Raw genomic sequence first — 18758 nt, 5'->3', positions numbered from 1 at the left:
AGCAGTCGATAAGTCCAGCAGTAGGAGGAGGGCTGAATCCCCTTTATCCCTAAATTCGTAGATCTGGGCCTTCAGGTCAATTAACGCTGTTTCGGTCCCATGCTGGGGCCGAAAGCCTGATTGCCTTACTCCTAATGATTTAGATTCCAGGTGTTTTTGTATTTGGGAGTAAGCCATTTCATCAGTGATTTTCAGGAGAAATGGCACAGTAGTAATAGATAAGTAATTGGTGGGTATCAACGGGTCTAGAGTCTGTTGTTTCAGTAATGGGAGCACCCATGATGGATGGTATTGGATGCGACAGAAGCGTTGATGAGTTTCGTAATAAAGGGGGCCAGGTCTCTGCCTGCATCCTTAATGAATTGAGCAGGGCATTGGTCACCCTGACAATTCAAAGGTTTGAGGGACATTATAATCTTTACGTTTAGTGGTGTTATTAGATGGGGTATTGCTAACGGGCGTGGTGCTAGTTAATGAGGCTTTTTTCTTGGCAATTTTTACTTGAAGAGTTGTAACTTTATTGGCTAGAGCTTGCTGTATGTGCGAGCACCAGTGTTTATCCTTTTCGAATGGATTGTGTCCTCCCACGTATTCCTCATCTTGTGATAATTCGTTATCTCCAGCTTCGTTGCTTCGAATTCTCGGCAGAGGGCGCTGTGCTCGAGGCCGCAACGTCCATTGTCCCTCGATGGACTCCGTACTCTGTCGACGTCACCGATGGTATAAATAGCTTGACCCGCGCCCGTTGCTTCAGTTCTGTTTTTACGATCGCTTCGCTATCGAGAACGGCGCGCTTCTATGTTCTGTGAAGAAAATGTCATCTTCAACGTCTTCTGAACCCAGGACTGGGTTCAAGAAGTGTGCAGATTGTGGATCTAAGATGTCGATCACCGATCCCCACCGGATTTGTCCCTGGTGTCTCGGTTCCAGTCACCGAACCGACGATTGCGGGTCCTGCCAGTCTCTGACCGAGAAAGCTCTTTGTGAGAGGAGAGGTAAACTGTTGGTGGGGAGGGAGGCCTCAAAGGCTTCGTAAAAAAGACACAAGAAAGCGACTGATTCTAAGGAATCGGATCGCCATAGGCACTCAAAGAGATCTCAATCTAGGAGTAAATCGAGACACTTTGTCATCGAAAAAAATGAAGAGGAGACATAGATCTCCCTCATCATCATCTTCCTCTTCAGAGTCGACCTTAGAAATTTGTTGTCTGACTAAATCGGATTCTCCCCGTAAGTGGGAAGAATTCCGCAAAAAGATGGAGGTTTTCGAGAATGCGGCCCGACCCCCTTGAAAGACCCTCGAAAAGCCATACCCCTAAAGACGCTCCATTGGACGACAAAGGCAAGTCCAAGGCTACCATGACAAAGACCGGTAGCGTCGAGGAATCCAAAAAAACTTGAGTCGACGTAAAACCGTCGAAGACTCTTCGAGAGTCCAGCACTTCTCCAGTGCCATGCAAGAAACACAAATCGTCTAAGACTTCGGCGTCGATAATTTCGACTCCAAAGCCAAAAACATCCTCTACGCCATTATCGAAGTCATCTTCGAAGACCCCTTCGCAGGATTTGCCAATTCCTTCGAAGCAGATGGAAGAGGAAGAAAGGAGATTCACTCGTTTGCCCTGGTCAGATTTTTTTAAATCTGTCAGCAATTTATGAAGAGTCTGCTTCAGAAGAAGACGAGGTTACTCCTTTGGGAGTTACTTATGGTACAATACAAGTTCCTGAGGAACCTATTGACCAGTAATCTAGAATGAGAGACGTTAGTGATACTCTACATTCTGCCAGTGGAGTTGACACATGCCCAGAATTAGAGTTCGCCAAACCTGATCCTGCAGAGCATGCAGATGCTGGGTACAGTGGTCTTATGACCAGGGTAGTTGAATATATGGGTTGGGGTAACACTTCACCCATTTTTGAACAAGATGACATGACGGATATAATCGTCAAGGGACCTCAGAAAGATCCTGTTCTCCCTTTTCACAGGGCCCTTCAAAGGACTGTGGAGAAAAACTGGGAGAAACCAGAAACTATTGCTGCTGCAGAAAGCGCATTTCCAAGAAAATATAGACCTGCTGGAACGGATCCTGAATATTTGAATAAACATCAGACTCCAGAGAGTTTAGTCATTCAGGCAGCATCTACTTCAAAACAAACTGCTTATCCAACTATCCCTCCAGATAGAGAGGATCAAAAAATGGATGCCTGGGCACGTAAAGTTTTCACATCCGGCAGTATAGCACTTAAGTCGGCAAATGTCACCTGTACCCTAGCCAGGTTTACCCATACCCTGTGGGACTGTATTCGGCGGCGGCTGATCATATTCCGGAAGGCGAGGGAAAAAAGGGAAGGCTTCGTGAATATTGTCAAAGACTGGAAGGAGGCAATATGGGAATGTCTCCAGTCTGGACTGGATACTGCTGATAGTATCAGCAGATCCATGGCTGCAAGCGTTGTGCTGCGCAGATTTGCGTCGTTGAGGAAGTTGGGTTTGCACCAGACGTGCAAGCTAGACTCCTCAACATGCCCTTTGATGGCTCGAAGCTCTTTGGCAGAAAGGCCGATGAAAGCCTAGAAAAACTTCAGACCTTCGAAAGCGGCAGCTAAATCACTTAGCGCCTCTTTGCGCCAGCCTCAAACCCTATTCCGGCTCATCTTCCTGGAGGGGTCGTTCTTTTCGATACTACTCCTCTTTTGGTAGAGGAAGAGCACAGGCTTCTCAAAGGGGCAAAAGAAACTTCCCTCATGGAACACGAGGAATAGGTGCAAAATCAGCCTAAGGAGCGGCATCTGTGCCTTGAGCCACTCCTGCAGCCGCCTCCAAATCCCTCTGAGGCCTTGTTACACAAAACACCAGTGGGAGGCAGGATCTCTCAACATCTGAAGGAATGGCGAGGCATTGCCTCAGATGCTTGGGCACTGGAAACAGTAGCCCAAGGTTACTGTCTCCCCTTTCTAAAAAGGCCTCAGAATCATCCACCGGGAGCCAACTCCGCCAAAATTCCAGATCCGCTCCTGTTGCAGGAAATTTTAACCCTGCTAGAGAAAGGTGCCATAGAACTGGTATCTGTAGCGGAGAGGAACAGGGGTTGGTACTCCCCATATTTTCTCATCCCAAAAAAGGACGGAGGACTGAGACCCATCTTGGACTTGAGAAACTTGAACAAGTTCCTCAGGAAGGACAAGTTCAAGATGGTGACTCTTTCTCAGATCCTTCAGGCTCTCCAACTCCAAGATTGGTTGGTATCATTGGACCTTCAGGATGCTTACTTTCATGTGCCAATCCATCCAAAGCACAGAAAGTACCTGAGGTTCGCGATTGGCAATTCTCATTATCAGTTTCGAGTTCTGCCATTCGGGTTGACCTCCGCCCCGAGGGTTTTCACCAAACTGTTGGCGGTTGTGGCAGCAAGTCTCAGGAAGGGAGGTATTCACATATATCCCTACCTGGACGACTGGTTGATCAGAGCAAGTTCTCCAGAACAAGCTCAGGAACATCTTTCGATCACCTGCCACTTCCTCCACAAACTGGGCTTCTCCCTCAATTTCAAGAAGTCCCACATGATACCAAGCCAGAAACTCCAGTTTATCGGAGCGGTCTTGGACACTTCATCGGGAAAAGCCTTGCCTCCCGAAGTGAGAGCTCTCCACATCCAGCAGATGGTAACAAAATTCCAAAATGCCCAACGTCTACCGGCCTTCGATTTTCTCAGGTTGCTCGGCCTCATGGCATCCTGCATTTTTCTTGTACCAGAGGCCAGATTGAGAATGAGATCCCTTCAATGGGCACTCAGAACTCAGTGGTCCCAGTTCTCAGGGAATATGTCGGATCTTCTGCAAGTCCCAAATGCAGTTGCTCAGGATCTTCTATGGTGGGCTTGCAACGACAACATTCTCAAGGGAGAGTCTTTTTGGCAACGATGGCCGGAGATAACGGTAGTGATGGACGCCTCACTCACGGGGTGGGGAGCACACACCAACGATCTGAAAATCAGCGGTTGTTGGTCTCCTTTGGAGTCCAAACTACACATCAACCTATTAGAGCTGAGGGCAATCAGGCTAGCTCTGAAGGCCTTTCTGCCCTCTGTACAGGGAAAGAATGTTCTGATAGTACATGGCCACTGTGTTGTCCGTCATTATCTCAACAAGCGAGGAGGAGTAGGGTCACTGCCACTGTGCAGAGAGGCAATGCAGCTCTGGTTCTGGGCAATAAGAGAAGGAATCTCTCTGTCAGCAATTCATCTAGCCGGAGAGAAGAACACAGCGGCAGACGCTCTGAGCAGGCAGAGCACGGCCTCTCACGAGTGGGAGCTGGCTCAGGAAGTCCTTCTGGAGATCTTCGCCCTTTGGGGAACCCCTCAAGTGGATTTGTTCGCCACCGCGATCAACCGGAAGTGCGATCAATACTGCTCAAGGGAATTTCCTCAAAGAGGAGCTCTGGGAGACGCATTCGTAGTGGAGTGGAAGTTTCCACTGCTGTACGCGTTTCCCCCAGTCCCCGTGATTCCTCAAGTAATCAGGAGGTTGAGAAAGTTCAGGAAAACCATGATCCTAATTGCCCCGGATTGGGCCAGGTGGACGTGGTACCCGGACCTTCTAGACATGTCCATCTGCCCTCCAATACGTCTTCCGCAAAGAGAGGATCTTCTCTCGCAAGAGGAAGGTCTGGTTCTCCATCCAGAGGTCAAAACACTCAACCTTCACGCATGGTTTCTGAGAGGTTGAGATACAAGGATTGGGATCTTCCGGATGACGTAATGGAAATCTTATCTTGCTTTCGGCCAGAAGAAAAGCAACAAAGTCTTTGTACCGATGTCGCTGGAATAGGTTTAGTAACTGGTGCAAAGACAAGGATGTGGACCCTTTCAGTGTGGCACCCCAATGGTGCTTTCTTTTCTGCTACATCTAGCTAATCTGGGGCTCCAGATAGGAACAATAAAAGGATACCTTGCTACGCTATCCATTTTTAAGCACTCCTCGGAAGAGGTTTCATACTTCAAAATACTGTTAATAGTTCAATTCCTAAAGGGGCTCACTAATGTGTACCCTCCAATCCCTTTTCATGTACCAGCCCGGGATTAAATTTAGTGTTAACATTCTTGACTTGCATACCTTTTGAGCCTCTGCACTCATGTCCATTGAGGTTTTTGACTCTAAAAACTGTCCTACTTGTGGCCCTATCATCAGCCCGCAGGGTTAGCGAACTTCAGGCTCTCTCATGCAAACCACCATATACAATTTTTTATAAAGATAAGGTAGTCCTTATAGTTAAACCTTTATTTTTGCCAAAAGTAGTCTCGGACTTCCATTTGTCACAAAAAAATAGTACTTCCTACGTTTTATGCTCCTCATCTGGGCAAAGAAGAGGAGAGGTTACACTGATTAGATCCCAAGAGGGCTCTTAGTTTTTAAATATCTAGGATGGCTAAATTGAGACAAGATGAACAACTGTTTGTGGGTTACACTGGTCAAGAATTAGGCTTATCTGTAACGAAACAGACCATGTCCCGCTGGATCATATTAGCTATAGTTGAATGCTATAGATTAGCGGGAAAAGAACCACCAGATGGGCTTCGTGCCCATTCTACAAGGGGAATGGCTACTTCTGCGGCTCTAAAGAGGGGAGTCCCGGCAGCAGACATTTGTGCAGCTGCAACCTGGAAAACAATACATACATTTGTTAAACATTATTGTCTGGACACTGCCTCCTCTAACGAGGGTTTATTTGCAAGGGCAGTTCTGCATTCTGTCCACGAAAACTGAAATGGTACTCCCACCTCCAAAAATTGATACTGCTATGGGAGCCTATCACAAGATGAGGAATACGTGGGAGGACACAATCCATTCAAAGAACAAGTTACTTACCAACTGTAACGTTCTTTCGACTGGATGTTCCTCCCACGTATTCCTCATCGACCCTCCCATCCAACCCCACAGTACAGTTTACGTGTTCTTACACTTTCCTCTCACGAAGAATGTATCAGTCATGGGACACGCCTGGGTGTTCCTCCTATATATATTTCATCGAAAAAACAGAACTGAAGCAACAGGTGCGGCTCGAGCTACTTATACCATCGGTGACGTCGACAGAGTACGGAGTACGTCGAGGGACAGTCGATGCCACGACCTCGAGCACAGCGCCCTCTGCCGAGAGAATTTTTTTTTCCAAAGCAGCAAAGCTGGAGATAACGATTATCACAAGATGAGGAATACGTGGGAGGAACATCCAGTCGAAAGAACATTACAGTTGATAAGTAACTTGTTCATCAGTCCGGTCGCCAGATAATGGTGTGCAAAGCGATGTGTTTGCTAGGCATGATGGCGTCATGTATTTACCTGGTCCCCCACGCGCGCCTGCGAACCATCAAGAATGGTTGGCGAAGTGGTCTCGGGCAAGTGGTCAGTGGGACGATCTAGTGGTCGTTTCGCCAACACTTGTACAAAGTCTTCACTTGTGGACAAGAGGGAACCCTTTTACGATCCGGAGATACAAGCTGTAGTCACTACAGACGCGTCTCTGTCGGGGTGGGGAGCACACCTCCTTCACCACACAGCTCAGGGTCTCTGGTCTCACACAGTGATCAAGAATCATATCAATCTCCTAGAGCTTCGGGCAGTCTTCAGAGCGCTTCGAGCCTTCGAACCCCACCTGTTGAACCCCACCTGTTGAACCTGTCAGTACAGATCTTAACAGACAATACAACAGCGATGTTTTACATAAACAAACAGGGCGGGACTCGTTCGCCAAATCTGTCCAGGCTTGCCCAGAAAATTTGGACATGGGCACTCAGACAGAACATTTACCTATCATCTCAACATGTTCCAGGGGATCTCAATTCACTAGCAGACGCTTTGAGCAGAGATCCCCTCCCAGAAGAACACAAATGGTGTCTGCACAGAGAAATTGTAGAAGATCTCTTTTCACAGTGGGGTTTCCCCACTATAGACCTATTCGCCACAAGCGAAAACAGACATTGCCCAGGATTCGCATCCAGGTTCCCCCAGCCAGACTCCAAGGGGAACGCCCTGTAGATGAACTGGTCCGGGATGTTTGCCTACTCTTTTCCACCAACTCCTCTCATGAGGAAGGTGGTCCACAAGATGCCCAGGGAATTGATGACTCTCATCCTAGTTGCTCCCATGTGGGCGAGACAGTCATGGTTCCCACACCTGCCCAGACTAGCAGAGTGCATACCCATCAGACTCCCGTGCTGGCACAACCTACTATCCCAGCACCAAGGTCAAACAGTGCATCCTCAACCCAGCTCAATGAACTTGGCAGCATGGCTCCTGAACTCCTAGAGTTTGGACATCTCAACTTACCACAGAGGTGCATGGAAATCCTAAAGGAATCTAGGAAACCAACCACGAGGCACTGTTATTTTGATAAATGGAAAAGATTCATTATCTGGTGCCAGAATAAGCAAATCAACCCGGTTGATTGCACTCCTTCCAATATTGTCACCTACATGCTCCATCTGCTGGATGCAGGGTTGGCATTTAATTCACTCAAGGAGCACCTGGCGGGGCTGTCAGCCTACACCACCTCCCATAACAAGGTTTTGTTTTGGAAAGTACCAGTGGTTAAAGCCTTCATGGAAGGGGTAAAGAGACTCCACCCTACAATTTCAAACCCACCACAAGGATGGGTCCTTAAAGTGGTGCTTGCTAAGCTGATGGGCCCATCCTTTGAACCCATGCATAAAGCCAGTCTCAAACACCTGACCTATAAAATTGCCTTCTTAGTAGCCATTATCCATAAGAAGGGTCAGTGAGATTCAGGCTCTGTTAGTGCAGGATCCTTTCTTTACTGTTCATAAGGATAAACCGGTTCTATGAACACACCCTAGGTTCTCACCTAAGTTTATTTCTAAATTCCACGTTAACCAGTCCATTGAGCTTCCGGCCTTCTTCCCAGAACCCAACAGCTCTGCTGAGGAGAAACTACACTCTAGATGTGCGAAAAGCAGTCCTCTACTATCTAGACAAGACCAGGCCGCTAAGGAAAACAGACCAACTGTTTGTCTCCGTAGCTAAAGGCAGAGAGGGAGATTGCGTCTCTAAAGGTGCCATCTCGAAGTGGATAGTCAATTGTATCCAGCTAGGTTACTCCCTTTCTGAAAAAACTCTACCTTTTACGCCAAGAGCCCACTCTACGAGAGACACTGGGGCCCCTCTAGCTTTCATTGCAAATGTACCCCTTGACACCATTTGCAAAGCAGCTACATGGACCTCTATTCACACTTTTATTCAGCACTACTGCATTGACACTCATTCCAAGACAGATTACTTAAGTGGGACAAGCGGTTCTAAGACACCCGTTTGCTCATGACCCTTCGCACATCCCACCTCCTTCTAACACTGCTTGCTAATCTATGCACAGCATGTGATCTAAGCAGATTCCACAAGCCTCAGAAGGGATACATTACTCACAGTAATCATATTTCTGATGCTTGGATCTGCTTAGATTCACATGCACTGTCCCTTCCTCCCCTCTGAGAGAAGGTGCATGGATGCTTGTAATCTTATCTATCGATCTGCGTAATCTGTACTCTCGCTACTCCTCATGCTACCTCATGTCAGAAAAAATGCAACCTGAGGGTCCTACACCTGCGAGGGATCATGGGTACAGTGGATGTCACACTAGGGATAGTATTACTGGCACACCCTGTGTCGACGCCCATTTTCGAGTTTCGAAAAACAAACTGTAATACTCTGCAGCTTCCACTAGGTATCGGCCTATGCACAGCATGTGAATCTAAGCAGATACAGGCATCAGAAATACGATTACGGTGAGTAATGTATCCCATATATAATATATATATTGAAGAGTTGTTTAATGCAGTGACCACATTTGAAATTGTGCAACAACCTCGGAGCGATCATAATATTCTATCATTAATGTGGACGTGGGACTTGAACATCAATATCTCATCATCACAATATTATAAACCATCTCTAATCATCAATAATGCTAAAAATCGCTTTTGTTGGTGCAATGATAATCTTCATCTGTTGAATAGAAAATTATTACAACATTGGATTTCCTCATCAAAGGAATACAGACATTTTAGATACATTCAAGTGGGCGGTAGTAACAGCCATGACACTGAGACATCAACATAAATTTGACCCAGAAATAAGAGAGAAAAGCAGAGTGCAGATGTGAAAAAAGGGCCATTAACAAATTACCGCTAAATCAGAAGGGGCCACTTTTAAAAGCATTAAAATGTAAATAACACAATTGGATGCGAAGTCGACGAGCTTGGCTGTTTCAATGCGATAGTGAAGCCATGTTGTCCACCTTACATAATAAGAATTTAGCCCAAAATTGGCAGCTCCTGAATAATAGGAAACAAAATATGCAAATGCACAGTCAACTTAATAGAGTGATGGAACATCAGTGGTTGCAGATGTAGATTTTGATAACATGAACTATTGTAAACTTGCTCCGGATGTATGGAAAGTTACCTACTCAGTAGAAATCATTGAGGAGCTGATCAAGAAAGCAAGTGGTCCTGATGGGCTTAGTAATGCTATGTTTAGGGCTGACCCCCATAATTGGGCCTTTATCATGTTTAACATCTTTAAGGAGGTTCTTAATAACTGTGATATTCCAAGTTCATGGTGTAAATCACTAATCATTCCCATTTTTAAGAAAGGAGACCGTACGCCCACTTCCAATTATAGACCGATAGCCTTATTGGATGACCTAGGAAAAATATTTGCTAGGCATATCTTAAGAGACTTTAATGCATGGATAGAAACCTATTACAAGAGAGATCTGCATCAAACCGACTTTGTGGCGGGCATGGGCACGGGGGTCAACCTTTTATGTCTTAATGCAATAGGGTCCCACGGTCATTCGATCAAACAACCACTTCATCTTGCGTTTGTTGACCTCCACTCAGCCTTCAACTCCGTTTCACAAGTCCTTCTCATGACTACACTTCAAGACGCAAACTGTCCAACCACTCTGTGCGACATCATTTATGCCTTTCCTTAGAAAAAATCAGTACAGCTAAGATTGACCACTGAGGGGCTGCTGTCAGCTCCTGTATACACACTTCCAAAGGGCTCAAGCAAGGATGCCTCCTTGCCTCTGCCCTTTTCAACTTTTTCATCCATGATGTTGGAGAAGCTTTTGAAAGCATTATTTATCGTTCAACCCAGTTCGATTTCTTATCTACTCTAACCTCGACTCACCGGCTGTGATGAACTGCTTGGCTTCCTTCCCCTTTGGGTCAAGGTTGGTACCATAGAGACCTGCGTCTCTCCCTTGCTTTATCAGCGGAGGAGGGTCTCATGTACCATAGACATCTGCTGCAACACACACTGGCTATTGTTTGCAGACTTATATTTCCATCTGTAGAGGTTTCACGGGCATTGGTCGGAAAGGGCAAGGTCACTTCTCTCCTGGTCACCCTCTCGGTCTGCGCGGTCTTTCTCCTCCTCTTGAACTGCCAAGCAGAATTAGCTCTCAAGTCGTGCGGTCTGCCTTTCTCGTATTGTGCTTTCTTGATCCACCTTTTATCCCTGTGGGGAAAGGAAAGGGCGGCCAGGTGTGTGTGAGTCGGATTAATTGTCTGACCCTCGGGTTGGGACATGTCAGGTAAACTGCTTTAGTGTCAGTCCGTTGTTTGTCGTGACAGGAGAAAGTGGAAAATGGGGTTGGTAGAGTTTCCAGATATCCCATGGGGTAGAATGGGGGAAGAGTTGTTGTATGAATTTATAGTCCTTAAGGGTGAGATTTGTAGGGTGTGTAGAAAAATCAGGAATGACCAGGATTATTGTCGGAAAATAAACAGGGGGAATTGTGGGAGTTGCTGTGTTTTGTCAATACCGGTTGAGGGTTCGGAAACTGACAATCAGTGCAACGGGATTGGTAGGGTTTTGTCAAGATATATTTGTGTTTGGGTAAGAATAATCATAGGGCAGTGGAGAAGAATGACCAAGAGTATTCTAGTGGGCAACATGAAAACAAGGATTCTGAGAGAGGTTGTTTCCTGCTGTGACAGAGTTTGGGTTTTTAATCGGTTTACCAAAGGTGTACGGGTGGTGGGATTCTTATAGGGGAGCTTCATTGGGAGGAAGGGAGATATATGTAGTACAACCTGCAAAGGTTTCAAAGATCTTATTCGCCTCTCCTTCCTCTGTATCTCACCTTGGGCTATTCCCTGAGCATAAGCCAGGGCTCGCCTACCCAGGTGATCCTCCATCGCTTGTCCTACCCCAGAGTTGGGATTTGTGAGCGCCAATCCTCCTCTGGCCACCTGAATAAGGGATTCCCCAGGTCTACTTAGAAGAATACCCCCCCCACCCTCTGTTTCTTACACGGTTTACTACTTAAGTTTCATATCTCAGCTGAATCACTTCTCCCTTAAAAGTAAAGTGTGGGTGATCTCTAGTGAGATCAACTGGGAATATATACATGTTTACACTATGGACTTAGTAGTACTACTTACCTGTTAAAATGCCTTAGAATGTGTGAAGGCCTAATAGTGTATTTCTGTACTAATTTGATTTATGAGAGTGCTATGTGTGTATCTGATTGTACCATTACACCACCCCATATCTCCTTAAACCTGTCTTAATGTGCTACACAACCTTGATTTGAGTTTCACGATCCCTCACCATTGACTCTGCTGGTTAGGAATTATGGGATTTGTAGTCCATGTATCTGGAGATCCAAATGTTGCAGACCCCTGGGCTAGACCAAAGTCTATTTTCCCCCGTTAAAATAGGGTGGCCTCTCGGAACCCACCCACAGGGCTGGTTCTGAAAATCCAGTTTAGCACTGTTTTCATATATACTACTTGTTTGTGATGAATGTTCTTGTTCACTTATTTGTTTTCTTTAAATTGGTATGAAACATTTAGTGTTAAATATTTACTGTATATTTTGTGATATTTTATTGTGTATTTCTTTGGATTAATTGTACTTTGGTGTCAACCCACCCTGTTATCCGGCAGAAGCGTGACCCCTCTGCTATGTTATCAAATGAGACTTTTGCTCTTAGCCTACAAATCTCTTCCCCATTCAAAGTAATCTATGTAATACAGAGATGTCTTATTGTTTTATTGTCCGCGTTCATGTGTGGTTCTAAAGCTTCCAATACCAACTATTCTAATTTCTCTTCTCTCCTACCCCTCAACTGTGCCCAGGCCATTGGAACACTGCAGGAGGTACACATGCCCCAGAATGGCATCAACCACTGCGGTATCACTGCATTAGCTGGCGCTTTCAGCTCCAACCCGCTGCTGAAGGTGATCAACCTGAACGACAACACCTTCACTGACAAGGGGGGAATCGCTATGGCTGAGGTAAGTTTCTTGCCAAGTATGGTGATTGTGTGACTTTACTGCAGGCTGTTATTGACATACACCTTGGCAGAACTATGTATGAATCCCAGCACTGAAATTGTTGTGATTGTTGGAGATCAGTAATCAGGTTCTTGAGCGTAGCTGGTTATGGGTCTCCTTGAAAGAACATGGTGTTTCATAGCACAACTGGGAGACGTTTAATGTTGATGTTCTTAGCCACTTTTTCATGACTTTCGGATGAGGGTATACTTCTGGGGCAAACTATAATTGTTGTTCTCCTATCTTTCTTCCATCATGTTCTTTATTTCAGGCTTTGAGAATCCTCCGCCAGGTCGAAGTGATAAATTTCGGCGATTGTCTGGTACGCTCTAAAGGGGCTCAGGCCATTGCTGGGGCTCTCAAAGATGGACTTCACAAACTGAAGGTAAGTCCCATATTTTGTTATAAAACTGTGTGAAAATGGCTTAGTCAAAGAGTATTAAATTCAAACTTGCGTATTACAATACTGACCTCATTACATTGCAATGCACTTGTTGGTTAAAAAAAGAATGTGACAGTGTGGCAGGATGTGCTGTTTCTCATCCATTATTGGTTAAGTCCTGGGATGTACACCTACGCTTCGTCAACTTTCTTTCATGCTTGTGTAATGTCTTTGGGGAGGTATATGGGGCCAGCAGATGACGTAGATAGCATTAAATTAGAAAATAACTTTGCCAAAATGCCATTATGCACAGTTCGAAGGAATTGTGTCCTCTGACGTATTCCTTATCTTTGATAATTTTTTTCCCGCTAGCTGGCCTTGGAATTTTTTTCTCAGTAGAGGGCGCTGCGCGCCGACGTCCGCCGAATCGATGTCCCTCGACAGCCAGCGTATCGGCGCCGACGTCACAATGCCCATAAATAGCCACGCGCGGCGTCCGTTGCTCAGTTCTGTTTTTCCGCGCTTCGTGGGGCCTCGGAATATCATTGCTCAGTTCAGTCAGATAAACCCTCTACATTTACTCGAATATACCAACTCGTTCTCGATGGCTTCTTCATCGGAACCGACAACGCCGCTATCCGGCTTCAAAAAGTGTCGAGACTGCGGTAAAAAAATGTCGATAACGGATCCACACAGGATCTGCTTGTGGTGCTTGGGAGCCGAGCACCATTGTTCGGAGTGTGAGGACTGCATGTCCATGACGGCGAAAGCCTTGAAGGAGCACAAGGGGAAGCTCGATAGAGGTAAGTCAGTCAAAACCTCCTCGAAAGATTCTTCGGCTGAGTTTAGGCATTTGTCTCCTCGCCGTCGAAAGCATTCCCATTCTAGATTTCGAAGTAGCTCCCACCATTCGTCGAGATTGAGACACTCGAAGAAGAGACGTCGAAGATCCCCCTTACTTGCCATCTTCCGTTTCTCCAGAAAGGGTCTCCTGCCCCACAAAACATAGCTCTCAGGCTGAGTGGGAGGAATACAGGAAGAAAATGCTAAGCGTCTTCGAGAAAGCGGCCTCGACCCCCTCGAAGACAGCTGAGGGTGATAGCCCGGGTGAAAAACCCAAAAAATCGAAACGCCGCGAGTCGCTGCAACCGCCGAAAGAGTCCACCCGAGAGCGCCATGGGCCATCGGGTAAGAAGGCACCGTCTTCGCTGCCTTCGTTGAAGATCCCTTCGACGCATGGATCGACGCCGTTGTGGAAGGGTTCTTCGACGCATCGGTCGATCGACTCGACGCCGACATCAATGCTGATGAAAGGGAAAACCACGGCTACTTCACAGCCAACCGTAATACCAAGAGCCTCCGGCACGACGCCGAGGCCGTCGTCGACTACCTCGAGTAGGATCCCGATCCTCTCGAGTTCTTTGAGGCCTCTTCCAGTTTTCTCATCGCCGTTCTCGGCGCCTTCGAAGTCTGTCACATCGGCGTCGACGACATCGACGTTTTCTCGCCCAATAATGACGAGTTTGGCTCCTTCTGCCTTAGAAATGGATTTTACACCATTTCTGAGGTCAGAGTACCCCGGATTATCTTCAATCTATGAAGAAGGGGAGGATTCTGACCAGGAAACCTTCGCGTTGCAGAGGACCCCACCACCTGTTTCAGAGGATTTCACCTCCTGAGGAAAGAAGGTTGAAATAGCTACAGGAGTTATTACATGAGGCAAGTGGGCTGGACACTTCCCCAGAAGTGGAATTTTTTAAACCAGACCCAGCGGAACATGCCGAAACCCCCTATAGAACCCCGATGGCAAGGATTATTGAATCTATGGGTTGGTCTGCACCTTCACCTGTTTTTCAACAGGATGACCTGACAGACATATCAGACCAAGGTCCACAGGAGGATCCTGTGGTCCCCTTCCATGCAGCCTTACAAAGAAAGATTTCATCTAATTCGGAAACTCCTGAAGTTATCCCTGCAGTCAATAAAAGATTGTCAGCCAAGTATAGGGTAGCTGCGGTTGACCCTGAATACTTATCAAAACACCCGACTCCAGAGAGCCTGGTGGTTCAAGCGGCAACTTCATCAAGCAGCAGGTCCGCTTACCCTACTGTCCCACAGGATAGAGATGACAAGAGGTATGATTCTATGGCAAAAGTCTTTTCTGCTTGTAGTATGGCGTTGAAGTCCATCAATGCCACCTGTACGCTCGCCAGGTTCAGTCTCACACTGTGGGAGTGTGCTTCATCAGCGGCTGACTGCATACCCGAAGGAGAGGATAGAGAAGCCTTCCTTAACATTATTAAAGATGCAAAGATGCCATGGGCGAGTCACTTCAAACTGGCATCGATTCCGCTGACAGTATCAGCAGGGCCATGGCGGCAAGTACGACAATCCGCAGGCATGTGTGGTTGTGAAAGTCTGGCTTTGCTCCAGATATACAGGCCAGACATTTGAATATGCTCTTTGACGGCTCTTCTTTATTCGGTAAAAAGACTGATGACAGTCTGGAAAGGTTGCAAACATCTAAAGCAGCGGCAAAATCGTTAGGAGCTGCAATCCGCCAAACTCCTTTTCACCCCTCAGGAACCTCTGGAAGAGGAAAGTCCTTTCGCTATTATTCCGCATTCGGGAAAGGCAAAGGACAGCCGGCTCAAAGAGGCCAAAGGAGATCCACCTGAGGTGGACGGGTCAAAACTACTAAAACCGCAGCAGGTGCCTCTTTACCCTCGGCATCTGCATCAGCTGCCCCCAAACCACTCTGAGGTCTTTCCACACAAAACACCTGTAGGGGGCAGGTTAACTCGCCATCTGACGGAATGGCAGGCTATAACTTCAGATGCTTGGGCATTGGAGACAGTTGCCCAGGTTTACTGCCTACCCTTTCTACACATCCCTCAGAATCATCCACCGGGGCACAGCTCTCTAAAAGTTGCAGATCCGCTCCTCTTGCAGGAAATTATAGACCTGCTAGAGAAAGGTGCCATAGAACCGGTACCTGTAGCGGACAGGAACAAGGGCTGGTACTCCCCCTACTTTCTCATACCAAAGAAGGACGTAGGACTGAGACCCATCCTGATGAGAATTGAACAAGTTCCTCAGGAAGGACAAGTTCAAGATGGTAACTCTCTCTCAGATCCTTCAGGCCCTCCAGCTCTAGGACTGGCTGGTATTTCTGGACCTTCAGGATGCTTATTTCCATGTGCCAATCCATCTCAAACACAGGAAATACCTGAGGTTCGCAATTGGCGACTCTCGCTATCAATTTCGAGTTCTGCCATTTGGGCCTTCGTCCTGAGGCTCTTCACCAAGCTAATGTCGGTAGTGGCTGCGAGTTTAAGGAGGGAAGGGATCCACGTCTACCCCTACATGGACGATTGGCTGATCAGGGCTGTATCTTCGGAACAAGCTCAGATCCAGCTAGATTATGTCTGCCACTTCCTTCACAAACTGGGCTTCTCCCTCAATTTAAAGAAGTCACAGATGATATCATCACAGAGACTCCAGTTCATTGGAGCGGTCCTGGACACTTCCCTGGGAAAAGCCTCGCCACCAGAGGTGAGGGCTCAAGATATTCTGCAGATGGTCAACAAGTTTCAAAATGCCCATCGTCTCCCAGCCTTCGACTTTTTGAGGTTGCTAGGCCTCATGGCATCCTGCATCTTCCTTGTGCCAGATGCTCTCCTGAGAATGAGATCTCTTCAGTGGGCACTGGGAACTCAGTGGTCACAATTCTCAAGGAGAATGACAGATCTCCTCCGGATTCCGGACAAGGTATCCCATGACCTTCAATAGTGGGCCTATCCAGAGAACATCTTGAAAGGAGAACTGTTTTGGCAACCATGGCCGGAGATAACAGAAGTCACAGAAGCCTCACTCACGGGGTGGGGAGCCCATGCCAACGACTTGACCATCAGCGGTCGTTGGTCTCCATCGGAGTCCAGACTATACATCAACCTATTAGAGCTGAGAGCGATCAGACTAGCGCTGAAAGCTTTCCTACCATCAGTACACGGGAGAAATGTCCTGATAATGACGGACAACACAGTGGCCATGCACTACCTCAACAAAAGAGGAGGCGTAGGGTCACTGCCACTGTGCAGAAAGGCAATGCATTTCTGGTTTTGGGCAATTCAGGAAGGAATATCTCTATCGGCAGTCCACCTAGCCGGAGAGAAGAACTTGACAGCGGATGGTCTGAGCAGGCAGAGCAGTCTCCCACGAGTGGGAGCTAGCTCAGGAAGTCCTTCAAGAGATCCTCGCCCTTAGGGGAACCCCTCAGGTGGATCTGTTCGCCACAAGCACCAACCGGAAGTGCAATCTGTTCTGTTCAAGGGAATTTCCCCCGAGAGGAGCTATAGCAGACGACTTCGTAGTGGACTGGGAGTTTCCACTCCTTTACGCGTTTTCACCAGTCCCTGTTATTCCTCAAATGATCAGGAGGTTGGGAAGATTCCGGAAAACCATGATCCTAATTGCCCCGGACTGGGCCAGGAGAACGTGGTACCCGGACCTTCTAGATATGTCCATCTGCCCTCCAATCCGTCTTCCACTCAAAGAGAATCTTCGAGGGGATTGGGTCCTCCGACGTATTCCATATCTATGACAGGTAATGTCCACAGCTGTGCTGCTTCGGAAAATCTTTTGGCGTCTGCGTCCGGCGTCGATGACGTCGATGCGCCGTCCTCGAGGACCTCCTCCGATGGCCGACGTCACCCGATGTGATAAGTAGGACGCACGACGCCCATAGCCTCAGTTCTGTTTTTTCCATGAACGTGTTCGCTTCGTGAATCTCGGTACGCCTCGACTCGTTGGAGTTTGCTGTTTCTATTCTCGGTTCATTGAACCTGTTCGGTTTATTGTGGAGACCTGTCCGTGGCGATGTCTCTCTCATCTTTGACCCCGCGTCCGGGCTTCAAGAACTGCAGAGACTGTGGGTCCAAGATGTCGGTCACGGATTCGCACGCCGCCTGCCTCTGGTGCCTCGGGGAGGCCCACGATGCAGACGACTGTGTCGACTGCCAGTCGTTCACTGCGAAGGCCTTGCGGGAACGCAAGAAGAAACTGTCAGTAGGTCAGGTGTCTAAGCCCCGGAAGTCGAGGTCTGCGGGGCTTTCGACCGAGGACTCGAGGGGTGACTCTCCCGCATCGTCGTCGGAAGTCCGGTGGGTCTCCTTCCAGGAGTCTGTCTTGCCACTCTTCCGCCTCTTCTAGGCATTCCAGGAAGCGCTGGCATAGGTCGCCTTCCCCGTCCTCTTCCGAGGACTCCGCCCGTCGGCGGGTCACTTATCCCTCCATCCAAGCGACACCGGAGGAATGGGCTTCCTTCGGGAAGCAAATGCTAGCGATTCTGGAATCGCAGGGCAGAGGTCCGTTTGCGCCTCCGAGTGGGGTTGGTCGGCACCGGTCGAGAGACACCGCCCGTACGCCTTCGGGCTCGGGTGGTCGGCACGGCTCGCGGGAGAGGTCCCGCTCAGACAAGGGTAGCCATGCCCGTTCCAGGTCCCGGTCCTCGACGCGCTCTAGACCGCGTGATCCTGTGCCGTCTTTGAAGAAGACGTGGACGCCTGTGGTGCCGAGGTCATCGACGATTTCTCTCAAGGCTCTGCCTCCGAGGGGGTCGTCGACACCGTCGGCGACCAGGTTGTCGAGAGACATGCTCGGAGCTCCGGCTTCGAGGACTGTCGACGCCACGGATGCTGGAGGCGTTGCAGCTGTCGTCGACGCCGATTCGCTCGACGTTGACGCCTTTTCTGTCGGCGCTGGCTCGTTCGGCACCCTCGACTCCTTTTTCTGTCGGCGCCCTCGGCGCCTTTTGAGGCGGTGGTGTCGGAGGGGCCCCGTGGCACGGGGTTTGCCCTTAGAAAGGCTATGGCTAAGGTCCGGCACTGCTTTGGTCCGCAGAGGTCTTCCTCTCCCGACTGGAGTACATTTCAGAGGTTGATGAAGGCTCTGATGGCGGTCTGGTTCCGGTTCCAGATGACCTTATCTCGGGCCATAGTCAGTTTGATGACCTG

General features: G+C 48.0%; 1 protein-coding gene across 1 annotated transcript in view; it reads left to right on the top strand.

The window, feature by feature from the left end:
* Positions 1 to 18758, top strand: part of RANGAP1 (Ran GTPase activating protein 1) — a 1265070-nt gene that overhangs the window by 314347 nt on the left and 931965 nt on the right. The window contains exons 7-8 of the mRNA XM_069652750.1: positions 12165 to 12323; positions 12634 to 12747. Of these exons, the coding sequence (XP_069508851.1) occupies positions 12165 to 12323; positions 12634 to 12747 (273 nt within the window). The remainder of the gene's footprint in view (positions 1 to 12164; positions 12324 to 12633; positions 12748 to 18758) is intronic.

Source organism: Ambystoma mexicanum, chromosome 3p, assembly GCF_040938575.1.
Source record: "Ambystoma mexicanum isolate Mex_15411 chromosome 3p, UKY_AmexF1_1, whole genome shotgun sequence".
Classification (NCBI taxonomy): Eukaryota; Metazoa; Chordata; class Amphibia; order Caudata; family Ambystomatidae; genus Ambystoma; species Ambystoma mexicanum.
This window is presented reverse-complemented; position numbering and strand designations above follow the sequence as displayed.